The 18,112-nt window shown below is 38.4% G+C and overlaps 1 protein-coding gene across 1 annotated transcript; it reads left to right on the forward strand.

Moving 5' to 3' along the window:
- The first annotated feature begins 941 nt into the window (after positions 1-941).
- LOC136351577 (secreted RxLR effector protein 161-like) lies at positions 942-2,271 on the forward strand. The gene is made up of 4 exons (XM_066303755.1): positions 942-1,055; positions 1,686-1,782; positions 1,901-1,954; positions 2,036-2,271. Exons 1-4 carry the CDS (start codon positions 942-944, stop codon positions 2,269-2,271), a joined length of 501 nt encoding a protein of 166 aa, XP_066159852.1.
- The last annotated feature ends 15,841 nt before the right edge of the window (positions 2,272-18,112 follow it).

The raw sequence follows: 18,112 nt of genomic DNA on the forward strand, positions 1-18,112 counted from the left end.
ACAGCTACTTCACATGCTCCTATTTTTTCTATGATGACGGATGCACCAGGATAGCTATTACACATGGATACTGTTGATCTAGCTAGAATGCAATCCGTTGGAGGAAAGTGGTACGTGTTGGTTATTGTTGACGATTTTTCTCAATATCCTTGGGTTTTCTTTATGGCAACTAAGGATGAGGCTTTTCAACACTTTCGTGGTTTGTATCTTCGATCGGATCTTGAATTTCCTAGTTCTTTGAAAAGAATTCGAAGTGATAATGGTGGTGAGTTTAATAATGCTTCATTTAAACAATTTTGCAATGAAAAAGGTCTCGAACATGAATTTTCTTCTCCTCGTGTTCCACAACAAAACGGTTTTGTTCAAAGAAAGAATCATGTTTTGGTTGAGATGGCTAGAACAATGTTGGATGAATATCACACTCCCAGAAATTTTTGGGCTGAGGCAGTTCACACTGTATGCTATATTTCAAATCGGGTTTTCTTGAGGTCAAAATTTGGAAAAACTTCTTATGAGCTTCGATTTGGATGTCAAACCAAAGTTTCACATTTGCGTGTTTTTGGTTGCAAATGCTTTGTCTTGAAATCTGGAAATTTGGATAAGTTTAAGATACGCTCTACCGATGGAATGTTTCTTGGTTACCCCGCACACTCTCGTGGCTATCGTGTACTTGTTATTTGTTGAGACTTGTGAAGTTTCTTTTGATGAGGCTAGTCCAGGTACTAGACCCGAAATTGCAGATACATTGTCACAGGTTCAGGGAGAGGACGGTCATATTTTTTAAGATGAGAGCAACGATGACGACAACGAGGTCGGCTCGGCAGATCAGACCGGGTGCCAGGCCGGTTAGACCGCCGGCAAACCTCCGGTCAGACCAGCGCAGGACGTGCGGTCAGACCGGCCAGGGTCGTCGGATTCCAGTTCTATTGACGCTGATCGAGATGGTCCTCCAGAGGCTACAACTTCGACCAGTGAGGGTACGGAACGTGAAACAAGTTCAGAAGTCACTGCTCCTTTGCATATTCATCGACGACATCCGTCGGAACAAATTATTGGTAATATAGGTGAGTGGACTACAAGGTCTAAGGTAACGTCTCATGATGTTTGTGCAAATTCTACATTTGTTGCTTCTTTTGAACCCAAAGATGTTACTCATGCATTAACTAATGAATCATGGATTAACTCCATGCATGAAGAATATGAAAATTTTGAGAGAAACAAAGTTTGGACTTTAGTTGAACCACCTTCTGGACATAATGTTATTGGAACCAAGTTGGTTTTCAAAAATAAACAAAATGAGGATGGTTTGATTGTGAGAAATAAAGCTAGACTTGTTGCTCAAGGTTTTACCCAGGTGGAGGGTTTGGATTTCGATGAAACTTTTTCTCCTATTGCTAGAATTGAGGCAATTAGACTTTTGTTGGCTTTTGCTGCTTCAAAAGGTTTTAAATTGTATCAAATGGATGTGAAAAGTGTTTTTCTGAATGGTTTTATACAGGAGGAAGTTTATGTCAAACAACCACCAGGTTTTGAAAATCCTGATTTTCCCAACCATATTTTTAGATTGTCTAAAGCTTTATATGACTTGAAACAAGCACCTAGAGCATGGTATGATAGGCTCAATGGGAAAGCTTGACAAAACGTTTTTTGTTCTTAAGCATGGTGATAATCAACTGTTCGTTTAGATTTATGTGGATGATATCATCTTTGGTTGTTCAACTCATGCTTTGGTTGTGGAGTTTGCTAAGACTTTGCGCAAGGAATTTGAGATGAGTATGATGGGTGAGTTATCGTACTTTTTGGGATTGCAAACTAAGCAAACACCTCAAGGTACATTTGTGCATCAAACGAAGTACACAAAGGATCTTTTAAGATGGTTCAACACCAATTGGTTCTACAGCTGTGTTGGATCTTGATGAAGATGGTGAAGTTGTTGATCAGAAGGAGTATAGAAGTATGATTGGATCTTTGTTGTATCTAACTTCTTCTAGGCCAGACATACAATTTGATTTGTGTTAGTGTGCACATTTTCAAGCTTGTCCTCGTGCTTCACATCGTGAAGCGGTCAAGCGAATAATGAGGTATTTGAATTATACACTTGAGTTTGCAATTTGGTATTCTACTCCATCTTCTATATGCTTGAGTGGATATTCCGATGCTGATTTTGCTGGTTGTAGAACTGATAGGAAAAGTGCTAGTGGAACATGTCATTTTCTTGGTACATCATTGATTGCATGGTCTTCTAGGAAACAGTCTAGTGTTGCTCAATGAACTGTTGAATCTGAATATGTTGCTGCTGCTAATTGTTGTTCACAGATTCTTTGGCTTATATTAACTTTGAAAGATTATGGTCTTACTTTTGAGAAAGTGCCTCTCTTTTGTGATAATACTACTGCTATAAACATTGCTAAGAATCCTGTACAAAGCATATTGATATTCGCTTTCACTTTTTGAGGGATCATGTTGAGAAGGGTGATGTTGAATTGACGTTTTTGGATACAAAGTTGTAACTTGCTGATATTTTCACTAAACCATTAGATTCTAATCGCTTTGCTTTTCTTCGTGGAGAATTGGGAATTATTCATCCTTTTGGCATGGTTTGAGGGGGAGTTTTTGTACCTCATGGTTTTATCAAGCAAAATTTGATAATAAGATAAATTAAAAAAAAGGAGCTTTATTTTATATATATGGTATATTCTTGTGCATGCTATCAATACTATGAAGGTTAATTTGTCTCTGGTATAGCTTGTATGTATTCTAGTCTTTTTATGAGGCTTAGATATTGCTTTTAAGGGAGATGATGCATGACATTTTATTTCTATACTTTAATTAAAAAAATATACAATATTGATACTAGCATATGGTTTGATTTATAAATGCTTTATATATATGATTTATTCAATTGTTATTCCTCAAATAGCTTTGTTATTGCTCATTGTGCAAGAGAATAAAAAATATCTATGTGAGAAAAAATGAATACCAAATCCTTGGAAACAATCGTAACAAGGACGTATTCAATGTGAGCAAAAATAATGGGTGCCGAATCCTTGGAAACAGTCTTGACGACAAGGATGTACCCGGAATAATTGAGAGAAAAAATATGAGCAAAAAGGCTCAAATAAAAGTTAAAAAAATTCTCTTGGTTGTTTTGTGCTAAAGCTAATTTGAGAATAAGTGATAAATGCAATATGTATATATGTATAGTGTTTATTTTTCATCCTATGTGCTTGTTAAGATGTTGCATTATAAATCGTATGAAATCATGAATTTTGATTGTTGATTTGAACTTAATTGTAAAATATTTGGTTCATGATTATATTTTAATGCATGCTTGCTATATTATAAATGGGTTCATCTTCTTTTTGTTGCAACACATGACTTGATGTGCTATATGTATGCTAAGCTTTTTAACATCAATGAACATGATTCCTATGCTTAATGAAATCATTGTCAAAAGGGGAGAAGAGAAGAGATTGTGCATGTTTTTTGGTTTTTTGGTCAAGTGGGGGAATTTCTTTCTTTTTAAAAGTGAGAGAAGTTTTCTTTTGGATTTTGAGCACGATGTGTACGTTTGTACGAAGTGTGCGTGCTTTTTACCACTTCGTTTTTATTTTTCCAAACAACAAAACATTTTTTGATGGGTTTGCCAATGTGTTCATCAAGGGGGAGATTGTAAAATCAAGGTGTGTTTTGATTATTATTCTGTGATAAACAATTGGCATATGAGATTATTGGTTTTGATATTTGGAGATTATGGGCGAACTGGTTTTGGAGATGATTGATTTTTCAGGTGATGAACAGGGTTACTATTTTTCTCGGGTCCGGTCAGACCGGGCAATTGCTGTCGGTCAAACCAGCGCTATGCGAGCGGTCAGACCGGCCAACGCTGTGTTGGTTTCGGTTTCGGGTTGTTTGTTTGGATATCCGTGATTGTTTCATGTTTATGGCTTCTAGATGGATACTATACGTATGTAATACTGTTGTTTGCTACTAATGAGTTAAGTTGGAGATAGCTTGGTCTCGGAATATGGTTTCTTTATTTGATTCATGTGTAAGTGACTTGATGCCTCGGGAGAGTATTGCCGGTGATGGATTGGGAGTCGACTTGGGGATAAGGCGATGTCCATGACGGTCAAATATCATGCGGGATACTTAGGATAGAGTTCAATGCACGTGGTTGGTGAAGATTCCATATGGCATACGATGGAGGTATTGTGTGCGTATAGGATGCGGAGTCGAATTTGGAAAGAGTCCAAATTTGGTATGATTGGAGTTTGTAAAGTTTGTTTCTTTTACGGGAAGGTTTCCTAGGTGGATTAGGACTTCTAGTATGAGTTTGGTTCGTGGCATTAGGCTGCCTACCTCATGTATAAATAGAGAGGGAGCGTGAGGCTTCCCAGTATCACTATCGAGAGCATTGAGTTGATAGTTTAGTTAGGTTTCGAGTTTAGTCGAGATTTTCGTGAGGAGATGTCCCATAAGGCCTTCACACACTATGTCCCTCGGGCCAGAGATGTTGAACTAGCCAGGCTCTGATACCAATTATAGAATTGTAAAGGGCATTTCCGACCCCAAAAGCTAGCCATTGAGGCGAGGCGCTCCCCCACTTACTTCATTTGCCCTTCCACAACCAATGTGTGACAATTCAACACTGACAAGGCTAAAATGCAAGAAATTAATCCAGTTGAATTCAGATCTCTATTTTAACTATTTTGTATGTACTTCTCGCCAGATGGAAGATAAGTTTAAATGAAATCTAACACCAGATGGAAGATTCTTGGTTAAATCTCATTATTTTGCTTTGGCTCATATGGGAGCTCCTAATATTAACAAAACTATTTGAAAGTTAAAAATGCCTCTTAAAGTAAAGATTTTTTTTGGTATCTATGTCGAGGAGTGGTGTTAACAAAAGATAATCTGGCTAAGCGGAAATTGAAAGGGAGTAAGATCTGTTGTTTTTGCCACAGAGAAGAAACGATAAAATATTTATTTTTTTTTATTGTCGGCTAGCCCGATAGGTTTGGTCTCTAATCCAGATTGCTTCAAACATTTGTTCGCCTAGGAACGTATCACATATGTTTAGGCAATGGGTTTTATGACATACCAAAGAGTTTAGACCTCTTGTCTTCCTAGGGGTGGCAACAACTTGCTGGGCAATTTCGCTCAAGGAATAACATGGTTTTTGATAGGAAAACTGTTTCTTCTCCTTTGCAGGTTATTTCCTTGATTACACATTGGCTCCGATCATGGGTTATTCTCCAGAAACTCAATTTGCAGGACTTTGTCACTTCGGCTTATCTACATTTGGAGCAAGTGGTCAAGGAGTTTTTTACCCCGGCATATGGGTGGCGACCTAGTTTTCGGGTTGTAGGGTCTTGATCTTGCACGCTGGTTTTTTCTCTTATTTTGAGTGTGTTGGAGTTTGTTGGCTGTGTGCACGACAATGGTGCAAAGGACGAGAGTATCCTCAGAATGACTGAGATCAATAAAGCTTACATTATCTAAAAAAATATACTTCTCACTAGCTCTTTTGGTTATCCGAAAACTACATATATATTTAAGATATCAAGCAACTTAAGTACGTACATAAAAAAAAATCTCTATGTAAGGGTGTTGATCAGGCGTGAAATGTTCTCTTCCATTAACCTAACAAAAAAAAGGGGTGAAATATATAACCAAAAGTATATCCCCACACAAACATGAATTCATTACTGCAAAGAAGACCAATAGTTTCTATTGGGCCAATTAGCAAATAACCATGCATGGCGAGTTGTTGACTTGTTGCGTCTTAAAATCCATATGAACTTCAGAATTTTCCCAACTGTTTGGATTATTAGGAAAGAGGAAATCCACTTTAGGCGTGGGAAGCAATAGGAACACTGGAGTTACTTCTTCTCAATACAAGTCACAGGAGAGTGGTGGCTTCAGCAGTTGATGCATTCCATGTATTTCTCGATGACTCGTGCTTGTGTTAAGCAGCCCTCATGATCCTTCAAGACTGAAAGCTGGAGTACATAACTGGTTTTAGCTATCCATGCTTAATGACAGTATGAGGTGCTATCGGTTGGCTCAAGACACGAGGATATGCTGTTTCACCGTTTTGCTGCTTGGTGTGCTAACAATATTGGATTACAGACTTCTGTCAAATGTGTGGTTTTAAAAAAATTAAGGTATTAAAACAATTTAATAACAATAAGTTTAGTGTTCTTTTGCTACTTCAGGGTAATGCATAAATATGATATTCTATGTTTTACCTTATAACGAATAGATTCTAATAATTGGTTTATTATCTGTACTTAGGATTACTCCTAACGTTTAGGAGTTTAATTGATCCAGTTTGTTGAGATTTGTAATTTTGAAAAAAAAATTCAGGAACTAAGAGTACAACTGTGTACAAGTCTACAGCTAATTGTTCAAATTTTTCATCATATGTACTTTTCTTAGAAGAAGCCAAGAGATTTCATTCATTTAACAGAGAATTACAACACCTACAAGGCAAAGAGATAAAAAAAACACGGTTGAATTCTGATCTTTATGAATTATTTTTTGTGTTTCTTTCAAGTTGATCAAAAGATATTTACGAATGGAGGTATTCATTTAATGCAAAGTACCGTATATTACACATCTACAACTACATCTAAAGCTATTTACAATCACCTCCAAGTCTCACTCTGGCTCACTCAATTGTTTCAAAACTATTTCGAATGAGGGGTATACATTTAATGCAACGTACTATGTATTCAACATCTACAACTACTTAAGTACGCACATAAAAAGAATCTCTACATAAGGGTGTAGCGACCTGAAGTTCTTTTCCACTATCCTAACAACAAATGAGCAATACATACCCAAAAGTTTATCCCCACACAAACATCAATAATTCCCAACTCCAAAGAGGTCCAATAATTTCTATAGGGCAAATTAGCAAATAACCCTAGTGAATTTTTGCAGCTTGAAATCCATATATATGACCTTCAGAATTCCCAACTGTCTGGATTATCAGGAAAAGAGGAAACTAACTTTAGAAATGGGAAGCAACAGGAGTAGAGGCCAAGGTTTCCAGTGCTTTTCACATCCCAAGAAACCATGGAAAATAGCATCCATGAAAGAACAACGGCAAGTCATCATTCCTCAACACTAGAGTCACTTTGCCGTTCGTGCAATTTGCTACAACTTGGCACCTAGCAATATATCGAACCAAACACTCCCTATCATCTCACTGACTTTCATGAGCTTTTGGTTTTAACGATCCCTGCTTGATGACACTCTGAGGTGATATCCGTTGGCTCCTCGTGACATGAGGATATGTGTCGTCGTTGCAGGGTTTGGTGCTTGGTGTGCTAGCTAACAATTTGGATTGCAAACTTCGGTCCCTTGGTATTACAACAATTTAATAACGATAAACAAGTGTTGTTTCCATACATCCATACTTAAGTGTAATATATAAATATGTGTTTTTATTTTTTTTACCTCAAAAAGGAATAGTTGGTAGTATACTTGCAATTACTCATAACGTTTAGGAATTTTTATCCAGATTGTTGAGATTTTAATTTTGAAAAATAAAATCTAGGAACTAAGAGAGTACAACTATGTATGTACGGGCCTATTGGTTTTGGAAGAATTTTAACACATAAGAATAGAAAATGTAGAGGAATTGAAATGTGTAGATACTTTAATTCATATATATGAATTTTCCAAGAAGTTTGAGTGGATGGAAAAATTCTTACATTTTCTCTCTGCGACTTCTATGAATAGAAAATTTCATTTGGTTTTCCTATACCTACATTCCTATGAATGAATGACACTCATAGGAATTAATCCTTAGCAATCCAAATCCTTTGCTTTTCCTCCAAAATGACTAGGCCCATAAATCTACAAATTAATTGTTAATTTTTCATCCCATGTAGTCTTTTTTAGAGGAAGCTTTCGTTCATTTAATTAAGAGAGAATTACAATCACCTATAAACTACTCCATCCGTTTCATATTATAAGTCGTTTTGATTTTTTTTCTAGTCAAAATTTTTTAAATTTGACCAAATTTCTTTTTTTTAAAGAAAAGTTTGACCAAATTTCTACGAAGATGCTGCAGTATTGTATATCGCATGTATTATACATTGTATCAATAATCCATCCATGTACACGTAGATAATCTCAGCATGACAGCGTGCTATATATTCAACCAGCGTGGCCGACATAATTGATAGAGCCGTTAGTTCAGTGATCTTGGTTAGGAAACAAAAATTGTAATGGGTAAAATAAATATTTGAAACCAGTGGAATGCTTTGTTGTAGGCCATTGTACCGAAGGTTGGGCCTTCAAGGAAAAGGAATAAGTTCACTTTGGGTCCCTCTATTTGTCGTCTAGTCCGATATTGGTCCTTTGGTCTCAAAACCGGGTACAAGGGTCATCCACCAACCGCGCTACAAGACCCTCCCCTGCCAGATGTACGCCACCTGCGCTACAAGACCCTCCCTAGCAGAGGAGATGAGATGCGAGCGGAGCCACTCTGCCCCGTCGCCGTCCGCTCCGGCCCCCGCCCATCCCGCTCCGCCGGCTGGAGAGCGATAGAAGAGGGAGAGAGGGGGATAGAGAGAAGAGGGTAGTGAGAATGACGTGTGGGTCCACATGGGCCCACCATTTTTTATTATTTGTGTGTGCGACTGACATGTGGTTCTACGGATATTATTATTTTTTTATCTAATTGCCACGTAAGCGCCATGTCAATGACACGTTAGACAAAGACCTAGTCAAAAGGAGCCACGTAAGCGCCATCTCAGCAAAAATCGAACACAATACTGCCAAGGGACCTCATTTAAATGGTTTCGTAAGTTGGGGGACCCGTCATACCCGGTTTTACGGCCAAGGGACGAAAATCGGACTGGACGACAAATAGAGGGACACAAAGTGAACTTATTCCTCAGGAAAAATTGCTAGCTTAGGTCAGGTTCAGGCCTAGGGTGATTGTTGGGCTGATCTGTTAGTTTGGTAGCTGAGATAAGCCCATTTAAGCCATTTTTTATACATCATATTGGGTCAGATTATAAGTTCCCTAGTGGTACGTCAGGGTCGGTTCAATCAATGCGCTATTAGTCCATTATCATTAGCTCTCCAAGGGTAGCGATCCATTCTTTCCAGGTAAGCTAGATCAATACTTTTTTTTGGGTAGCAAGAGAACCCATATCAAATTAAGTAAATAGATTAACTAGTTAGCGCATATCGAAGAGTTGGAGATTTCCTGCCACTATAGAAAAAAATGTTGTTGATGGATCAATTTTCTGTAAGTGGGTCTCAATGTGGATCGAGACATTAATTTAGCAAGGACAAAATAATGGGCCAAGAAATTCAACTAAATTCCAGGACTATCCACATATATCACAAGAGATATGGCCATATGGGCATTGCTAAAGCTTGCAGGTTAAACAGGTAAAACAATCCCACATATCAATATTTTTGACAAACTAGCAAGTTAAATTGGGAAAAAAACCACCTTCCAACATTTGTGTATTATTTATACAAAGGATTTCTCAAAAAAAAAGTGAGCCATGTGTTGCAATACACACACTTTATTTGTTGCGTACAAATCAAGATCCCCTTTCTTAACGATGCCAGACATCAAGAAGCCTACAACACTCTATCTCTTCATGCAGCGTATGATGGTGGTGACGTTGAATTCCAAGTTATTGTGACCTGAAGTCTAGTTTGTTTTGTGGCTTTTTATTATCGAATTTTTTGTCTTTTGGAGTCCGGTGCAAAAATTTATGCCTTTTTCACTGTCATGGTTATCCAGTTTTGGTGATTTGCTAAATGGCGCGTTATATGCCTATAATATTGTTATTCCAAGGTAGTATACATGTATTAATACAATTTCATGCTTTCAATAAAATTAGGACCATGAAGCCTTTCATGTAACACGATAAGCAAATTACTCCAATCTTATCTCCATTTTCACATCCTTCCAAATTCTCCTACTGTCAATTTATTCTATTTCTCCAACAACTTCGTCTTTATTTCAAGTACTTACATCAATTTATAAATTACAAAGAAAGGAATGTTGTTGGTGATATGCCCTAGAGGCAATCATAGAGATGATTGTATCACATACTCTGTTTATATATTTATCCGACGTTGTTCCTTGAAATAGATAACTCATTATTGGTTAATGAATATGTGATTCTTTCATAAAACTCTTTATGTTGTATGTTGCTATTTCTAAAGGATACCTGATAAAATATCATATGTGGAATAAATATGTTTAAATGATCAGCATATGTATTAATTGATGATTATGTCTCATGGATCATGGTATAGAGATACCAAATTAATAATGTGGACACATGTTGGGAACATGTTGTTAGATAGACCCAACATGAGACACTGCAAGAGCCATATGTGTTGTGTCATCGGTGATTTCATTTAATGTTGGTATTAAATCCTTAGACCTGAGATTATCATGGTTCCCAACATGTGTAGTAGCTTACTTAGGACTGCTAAACGCTACTCCGTAATTGGATAGTTATAAAAATAGTTTTCGGGCATGCTATGAAACATGTGGTGGGATATAAATAATCAAGATGGGATTTGCCCCTCCTATGGAGCGATATATATGGCCCCCTCGATGTTATAGATTATGGAAGTGCATGGCCATGCCAATGGTGATTTAGGAGTCAATCACAAGTTCGAGTGAATGATTGAGCTATCAGAGGATGGCACATATCTAGCCTTGAGTTTAATCGATATCGTGAGGCAAAGGGGTTCATACAAGTATACACTAGAGGTTCAACCGATATGATCTTTATGTATGTCCGGTGGGTCAATACATTCTGCTAGGGGCTGCTGTTGACATGTGGACCGAAAAGGAGTTTTCGGGTTACAGCTGAGTTTACGTGAACCTACAGGGTTGCACGCTTAATAAGCCGGAATAAGAGGATTGGATAGAGATCCAATATGAGCTTAATTCGGATAGGGATCCGAATAGAAGTCCTATGGGCCTTGGAAGCCCGAGTCATGGATCTTACATATTCGTGAGGGACGTGACCAGCGGATAGATCACATCACGTGAGAAACCCTAGCTGCCACTCCCCTCCCCGAGCAAAACCCTAGCCGTGCGCAGACACTAGCACGTCTGCGTGTGGCGTTCCGTCCCTGTATGTGTGGATACCGGTAGAGGTGCCGCTGGTTTGCGGTGCTGATCGGTGTGAGAGCACGGCGAAGAGAACGCACGAGGAGGATAACATCGAGCTGCTGCGATCGACTACTTTCTCTACACCGACGCGCGCTACGTTCCCGACATTCCTTCGGCTACTTAGCGCTTACTTCCGCTACACAGCGCGTCGAGTGGTAATGATCTATGATCTAATACTTGTATGGTTCCTGGTTTACGCGGTAGAAAAATTTTGATTTATGCTATCGTAGCCTACGCGTATCCCAACAAATGCAACTTACATTATGTAAGCATCCGATTATCCAAAAGCTACTACATTTTTGCATCCTTCCAAACCCTTCTACTGTTATTTTGTTTTATTCTCCAATAATTTTGCCTTTAATTCAAGCATTTACATCCCAAATCTACAGGCAGTGGCAGACCCAAGATTTGAACCCAGGCCTAGCCAAAAAAAATCCGAATGCAATACAATATGATTCGATATAAAAAGTGGTAAACGATACGGTATATAACTCTAAATGGTTCAATACAAGTAGTAGAAAATAACAAATAAGTTTAAATCTTACCTAAATGAAAATGTAAATTGTTCAAACATAACATAAGGTCTTTAGATAAATAGGATATTACAATACTAGTCAAGACTCAAGAGCTTTTGCTTCTTTGTTTCAACAAGCTTAATAGAGAGCTCACCAATGTTGTTTTGGCCTTTGAATCTATCATCCTCTCTCATATCATCAATATATGTATCAAGTTGGAGCTCAAGTTTCATCAAATCAGAGCCTTCAATGTCCTTAGGATAAAAGCTTGCAAGTCCTTCAATGTCCTTCAATGCCACCGCGGCCGCCAACGCTCCCACCGTCACCGCCGTATGCTTGGTCGCGTGTGAGTTTTCCCCTTATAGTGCTCGAGTTACCTGCAGCCGACTGACCATATGCCCGTGTAAGGGCTTCCCAATGATCCATCAAATCAGAACGCTGGGACCGCGGGAGCCGGGAATCCGGGAGGCCGCCGGGCGACGGCCGGACGTGGGACGGAGAGGGCGCGGCCAGCCGGCCAGGGGTGGAGTCGCGGAGAGGGCGAGGCCGTGCTGGTGCCAGCACGGCGCGCGAAGGTAGCGGCGCTGCCGCCACGGCTGCCGGATGGGCACGCGCGCCTGGCGGGAGCCGGCCAGCCGGGAGGCTACCAGACTGACTGACGGAAGCGGCGGGAGGAGCGGCAGCGCGAGTAGCGGCCTCGCGGGACGGCAAGAGCGCCTGAGTCGCGCTAGCCTCACGGCTCGCGGGAGCGCCGTCGCTGTCAGTCGATCGGGACTCGGGGGTGGGAGGCCGGGTGGGGAGAGCGCACGGGAGAGAACAGAAAATAGAGTTAGGTTTTTTTTTGTTGGGCCAGGAAAAATGAATACCTGGTCTTCACTGGGCCGAATTCTAGGGTAGTCCTGGACCTACCTGGACTACCCTTTGGGCCCGCCCCTGTCTACATGTTACAACTTACAAGAGAAGCAGTGTAATACAAGCATTCAATTGTTTTTTTCACTATTAAATATACGATATGCGAATTACCTTAGCTTTGTGAAAACTATTTTAAAAATGGACTCAAGTACGTGACGCACAACAGATATTTTGGTGTTCTACCTTTACTTTACTTTATTTGTAGTTGTTACCAAAGAAGGTAATTAAAAACATACATCTAAACTAATCAACCTCACCAGCAACATTCATGTCTATGCTCTGTTCACCCTTCCTTGATACAAAAGTTCCATTTTACGTCATAACCAAATTCCGCCCTAGTAGCTATCACTGAAATGACTTTTTTTTTCTCTGGGACTGAAATGGCATTTCTCTCTTCTGCCACAACCATATTTATGCATTGCTAACTTTTTTTCCACTCCTATTGAGGCCAACTAGATGTTTCACACTATTAATGTACTAGGAAATAATAAAAATATATGGGAAAATAGTACATCCACTGCTCATAGAAACAAGAAATTTTCAAATTTACACAGTAACCAAAACATAACTTTGGGAACTAGTTTATGTTATAAGATATTTATAGAACTTTAGTAGATCATATCATTATGAAATAAAATTTAAAGATAATTATACAATTTAAACATAATGTGTAGCCAATATGAACTAAAAGTATTTAAAATATTTGCAAAAAATATATCTACATTAACAAAAAAAAATAATTATTAATATTTCCTTACGCTAAGGAATGCACCAATGTGATAACTGGAGTATGAGACTTCTCCAGAATTTTGAGGACTTATTTTGTGGAATTGCCTGTAATAGCGATAGAAGTTTTCTTGTTTGCAGATGACCTCATTTCTTCAATTACACGCATGCCGAATTTGTACTTATCTCGAGTGGTATGGACAGGAGGGTGAAGAGCATAATCTTCAGATATTTTTGTGGTAACCTGAAAAGAGAAGAAGTGTGTATGTCATGAATATTGCAAGTAGGTATTAGCACTTGATAATTGATCATAAGAATGAAAAAACATTTTGCTTCGTTTGCCATGTTCCATGCATGTGGAGGTGAGGTGCTCTGCATTGAGATCAGGATTGCAAAAGAGAATGTAGTGTTGGAAGGAGAAACAAAAAGGTGTTTGTGATATTTATATAGCTGAGTGGTAATGGTATACTTTGTTGTGGAGATCTTGGTATATTAATATGTGATTCTTTTTATTATGTTTATGAAATCATACTACGAAATGAATTGGAAGAATCTCTGCCCAATGATGGATTTTGAGCAGATGTGGTTATTTCTGGAGAGAAAGTATAGGACCAAGTTGAGTAGGAGTATGATCTGGTAAGCAGTTACATTTGCATAGTTAATTTCCATATTGTACCAAAAAAAAGGGTAAATTAGTATTAATGAACTTAAAAACTGGGCATCCAAAATCAGTCCATATGGCACGCTTCAGCCCCAGAAGCATGGTCTGGATGAGGGACAAGAAGATGAAATGGCCAACGCCTTCGGCCTCATCCCAGTGCAAAACATGAAGAACTTTCCCCAACATCCATTGGATATACCATTTTCTCCACTGATATATATTAATATGTACATGGACATGAATGAATATATGGGATATTATGGTAAACATATATAATCCAATATACTTGGCTTAGAACATGATACATACCATTTTAGTGCCTTCTTAATTTCAGGATTACTATATTCGAAACATCTTTGTCTTCTGATCTTGTCCAAAATTACTATATAATAGACCTTGTTGTATACATGGATACCAAGTAGAGAGTAGCCGTAAATTGCACAAACTAGCAAATAAGGGACCGCAAGATAGCAGCTGCCTTTTTTAACCAATTTGTTCCTATATGGATCAATGAAACCAAAGGTGTATAAGGAAAATCAGCAGAAATAACCCAATGAGAAACTTAAAATCTTTCAAGATGGTAAGAACAGTTACTGACCTGTGGTACTCTATACAAGTGTAGTTTGGCTAATGCAAAGGATAGAAAAGCAACATTAGAGGAAAACCTGAAATAATCCAGGCACCAATGGAATGATGATGAGTGAGGATTAGTACGATGATGGGAAGATTTAAAAGAGATTTACAGAGCCAATTAATTAATGGTGCTAATGGCATCTAGACTAGCAGTATTGGCCTTGAGGAGAGGAAATGGATAGTCATCACTCCCCGGAGAAGCGGAAGGGGATTGGTGTGGGGTGGCAATGGTGGGGGTGGGGATAGGATGAGCCGCAATGAGAGCATACAGCTAGCTACCTGAAAGAGCTAAAGCCAGAGTCGCAAACCGAGGGCGCGGCTCCGATGGATGGTGTAGCTACATGCCGTGGATGGCCTACCTCTCCAAGGAGCGAGCCATTGCTGTGACTAGGGGTGATAATGGGCCCAACATATTAGCCTATAAAATGTGAGGGCTGGACCCAAATAGAGTTGGGCTGAGACTTAATAGATTTTTGAGCTAAAAATATTTGAAGGCTAAGATGGATTGTGAAAGGGCCCATGGGCCGTGGCACATTACCACTCCTAGCTGCGACACGTGAGGAGTGAACGGCGAAGGGGCGGCAAGCTCATTGCATCAGCGGCAGATAGTTTTCACAATTGTTTATGAAAAATATAGGTATCATATATTTTTTACAATAGTAAATGTTTGTAGCACAATCCAATGTCTCTAGAAAATGTCTCTGTCACATATTTTTCGCAATTGTTTGGTATGTTTTTCATACAGTTCAATGCCTCTAGAAAATGTCTCTACCACATATTTTTCATAATTGTTTGGTATGTTTGATGCACACTTTAATGTCTCTAGAAAATGTCTCTACCACATATTTTTCACAATTGTTTGGTTTGTTTGTCACACAATCCAATGCCTCTAGAAAATGTCTCTACCACAGTTTTTTTCACAATTATTTGGTATGTTTGTCACAAAATCCAAACCCTCTAGAAAAATGTCTCTACTCTCTTATAGACATAAAAAATGTGACTATAAAAATATTGCAAGATACAAAGGCATTTTATAAAATGTGTCATCATTTGTATAGGCAATTCACCGTAAGGCCCCAATGAGATATTTTTGAAAATGCCTCTATAGTAATAAAAAGATGTCTCCGTAAGGTATTTTTGTTATACTAACATGTTAAACATTACTTTCTAATATAATGAAACTGGAAGCAAATTTTTCCTCCTTTTGTTTGATGGGTGTAGAACAAAATTATACAACACACACTAAATTAATGCCCCTAATTGCACATGTACTATACCATTTCATATAATGTGGATCACAATCTTTGTCCCTTTTTTGCCTCAATGCAAATATAATCGACTAACCCTGCGCTCACTACTACTTCAGAATAGTAAAAAAAAAAAGGGTGGAAGCATAATACTAAAGAACAAAGAAGGGTGCATTTGAAAATTTCAAGATAGAGAGCTCGACTGCAAACTATTTCAAAAAGAACTAAGAGGAAATTATGTGCCACTACATACACTTTAGGCATTACATCGCCAACATTATTCAATAATTTTAAGATATAGGGCTTGAGTGATATTGTTTTTAAAAGCAAATGACATGTTGCGCCACAGACACTTCAAGCATTACATCGCCGGCAGTATACGAGGCAACTTTCCCCCAATCTATAGAGGTACGACCTCAGTGGAAAGGAAAGTGCACGTCTCCACGGTATTCATCGTCACCAAACCCTCCACTACTAATAGTCTCTCTTAGTGTTCCTAATGGCAGATCTCATTGAGCACGTCGTCCGCAACATGATGAGGAAGATGAGCTATATTGGAAGGTATGGTGCACAAGCCCTACTCCCACCGCTGTTGCTGCAGGTAGTAAAAGGGAAGTAATAATACTAAAGAAACAAGGCAAAGGTCATGACATATGGCTCAATTGCAAATTATTTAAAAAAAATAAAGAGGAAACGGTGTACCACACCACGAACACTTTAGGCATTGCATCACTAGTATTATTCAATAATTTTAAGATATAGGCTCAAGCGTTACATCGCCGACAATATACTAGGTTACTTCCCCCAATATATAGAGGTACTTCAACGGAAAGGAAAGTGCACATCTGCACGTTATTCTTCGTCAAGCGTTACATCGCCGGCAGTAAACTGGGCAACTTTCCCCCAATATATAGAAGTACTTTAGCGGAAAGGAAAGCGCACATCTCCACAGTATTCATAGACACCAAACCCTCCACTGCTAATAGTCTCTTTTAGTGTTCCTAATGGTAGGTCTCATTGGGCACGTCGTGTTGTTCAGCCAAGAATTGTGGTTAGATATCCCAGATCCACAATATGATGAGGAAGATGAGATATATTGGAAGGCATAGTAAAAGGGAAGTAATAATAATAAAGAAACAAGGTAAAATTCAGGACATATGGCTCAATTGTAAATTTTTCAAAGAAAAATGAAGAGGAAACTGTGTACGCACCATAAACACTTTAGGCATTTTATCTCCAGCATTATTCAATAATTTTAAGATATAAGTTCAAGCGATATTATTTTTAAAAGAAAATGGTGTGTCGCACTACAGACATTTCAAGCGTTACGTTGCCAGCAGTATGCAGGGCAACTTTTCCCCTCTATTTAAAGGTACCTCAGCAGAAAGGAAAGCACACATCTCCACCATACTCTAGCTATTCATCATCACCAACTCCTTCGTTGCTACTAGTCTCTCTTAGAATTCCTAATGGCAGGTCTCATGGAGCACGTCGTGTCGTTCGGCCAAAAATTGTGGTCGGATATCCCAGATCTACAACATGATGAGGAAGATTAGCTATATTGGAAGGAATGGTGCTCAAGCCCTACTCTCACCGCTATTACTGCAGGTAGCTGCCATCTCATGCCTATTGAGAGTTATGGTAAAGATGCTATCATTTTTGCGCGTAACCATGAACCGTCAACGGGTAAACTATTTGATACTTGTGATGATATTTGATTGTTTTTTAAGCTTGCAGTTGTTCTTTTTGCACAGTTCATGTTGACAGATCTAGATCTGAGTTTGAGATACGTAGTATTTCCAGTCTGAAGAATAAGTCAAAGACCTATGTGTAATCAACCCATATTTTCAATCTTCATTAGTTTTAAATGGAAGTTCATGATATTAAAAAACTTGAGTTTGATCTCTTAGGTTATTCATGAGGACTCAAAAAGTTTAGATCTAAAGATCCAAACTTTTGAATAGTTGTATTGTTTTTTTTTTGTTTTGTGCTGCACACATAACTTTTATCATGGTAGATTTGGATATGAGGGCGTACAAGATGTTCATTTCTTTCTCAAAAAGTACATGGAGATCTAGTAGAGTAGTATTGAAATCATCATCTATATGATCTGTTTAACTTTTGCAATAAAGAAATAGTATTACTACATGAAAGTTTCACTTTATAGACATATTTCATTGGTTTACACAGTGAATCCACTAGAGTTCATGACAATTAAATAAAATCTCACCAGTTA

The sequence above is a fragment of the Oryza sativa genome, chromosome 8 (assembly GCF_034140825.1).
Source record: "Oryza sativa Japonica Group chromosome 8, ASM3414082v1".
NCBI lineage: Eukaryota > Viridiplantae > Streptophyta > Magnoliopsida > Poales > Poaceae > Oryza > Oryza sativa.

Coding starts and splice junctions, on each gene's coding strand:
- LOC136351577 (XM_066303755.1), top strand. CDS start 942: ATGGTCCTCCAGAGGCTACAACTTCGACCAGTGAGGGTACGGAACGTG. Junction 1,056..1,685: donor TCCGTCGGAACAAATTATTG/GTAATATAGGTG, acceptor CTGTTCGTTTAG/ATTTATGTGGATGATATCAT. Junction 1,783..1,900: donor ATTTGAGATGAGTATGATGG/GTGAGTTATCGT, acceptor TTGGTTCTACAG/CTGTGTTGGATCTTGATGAA.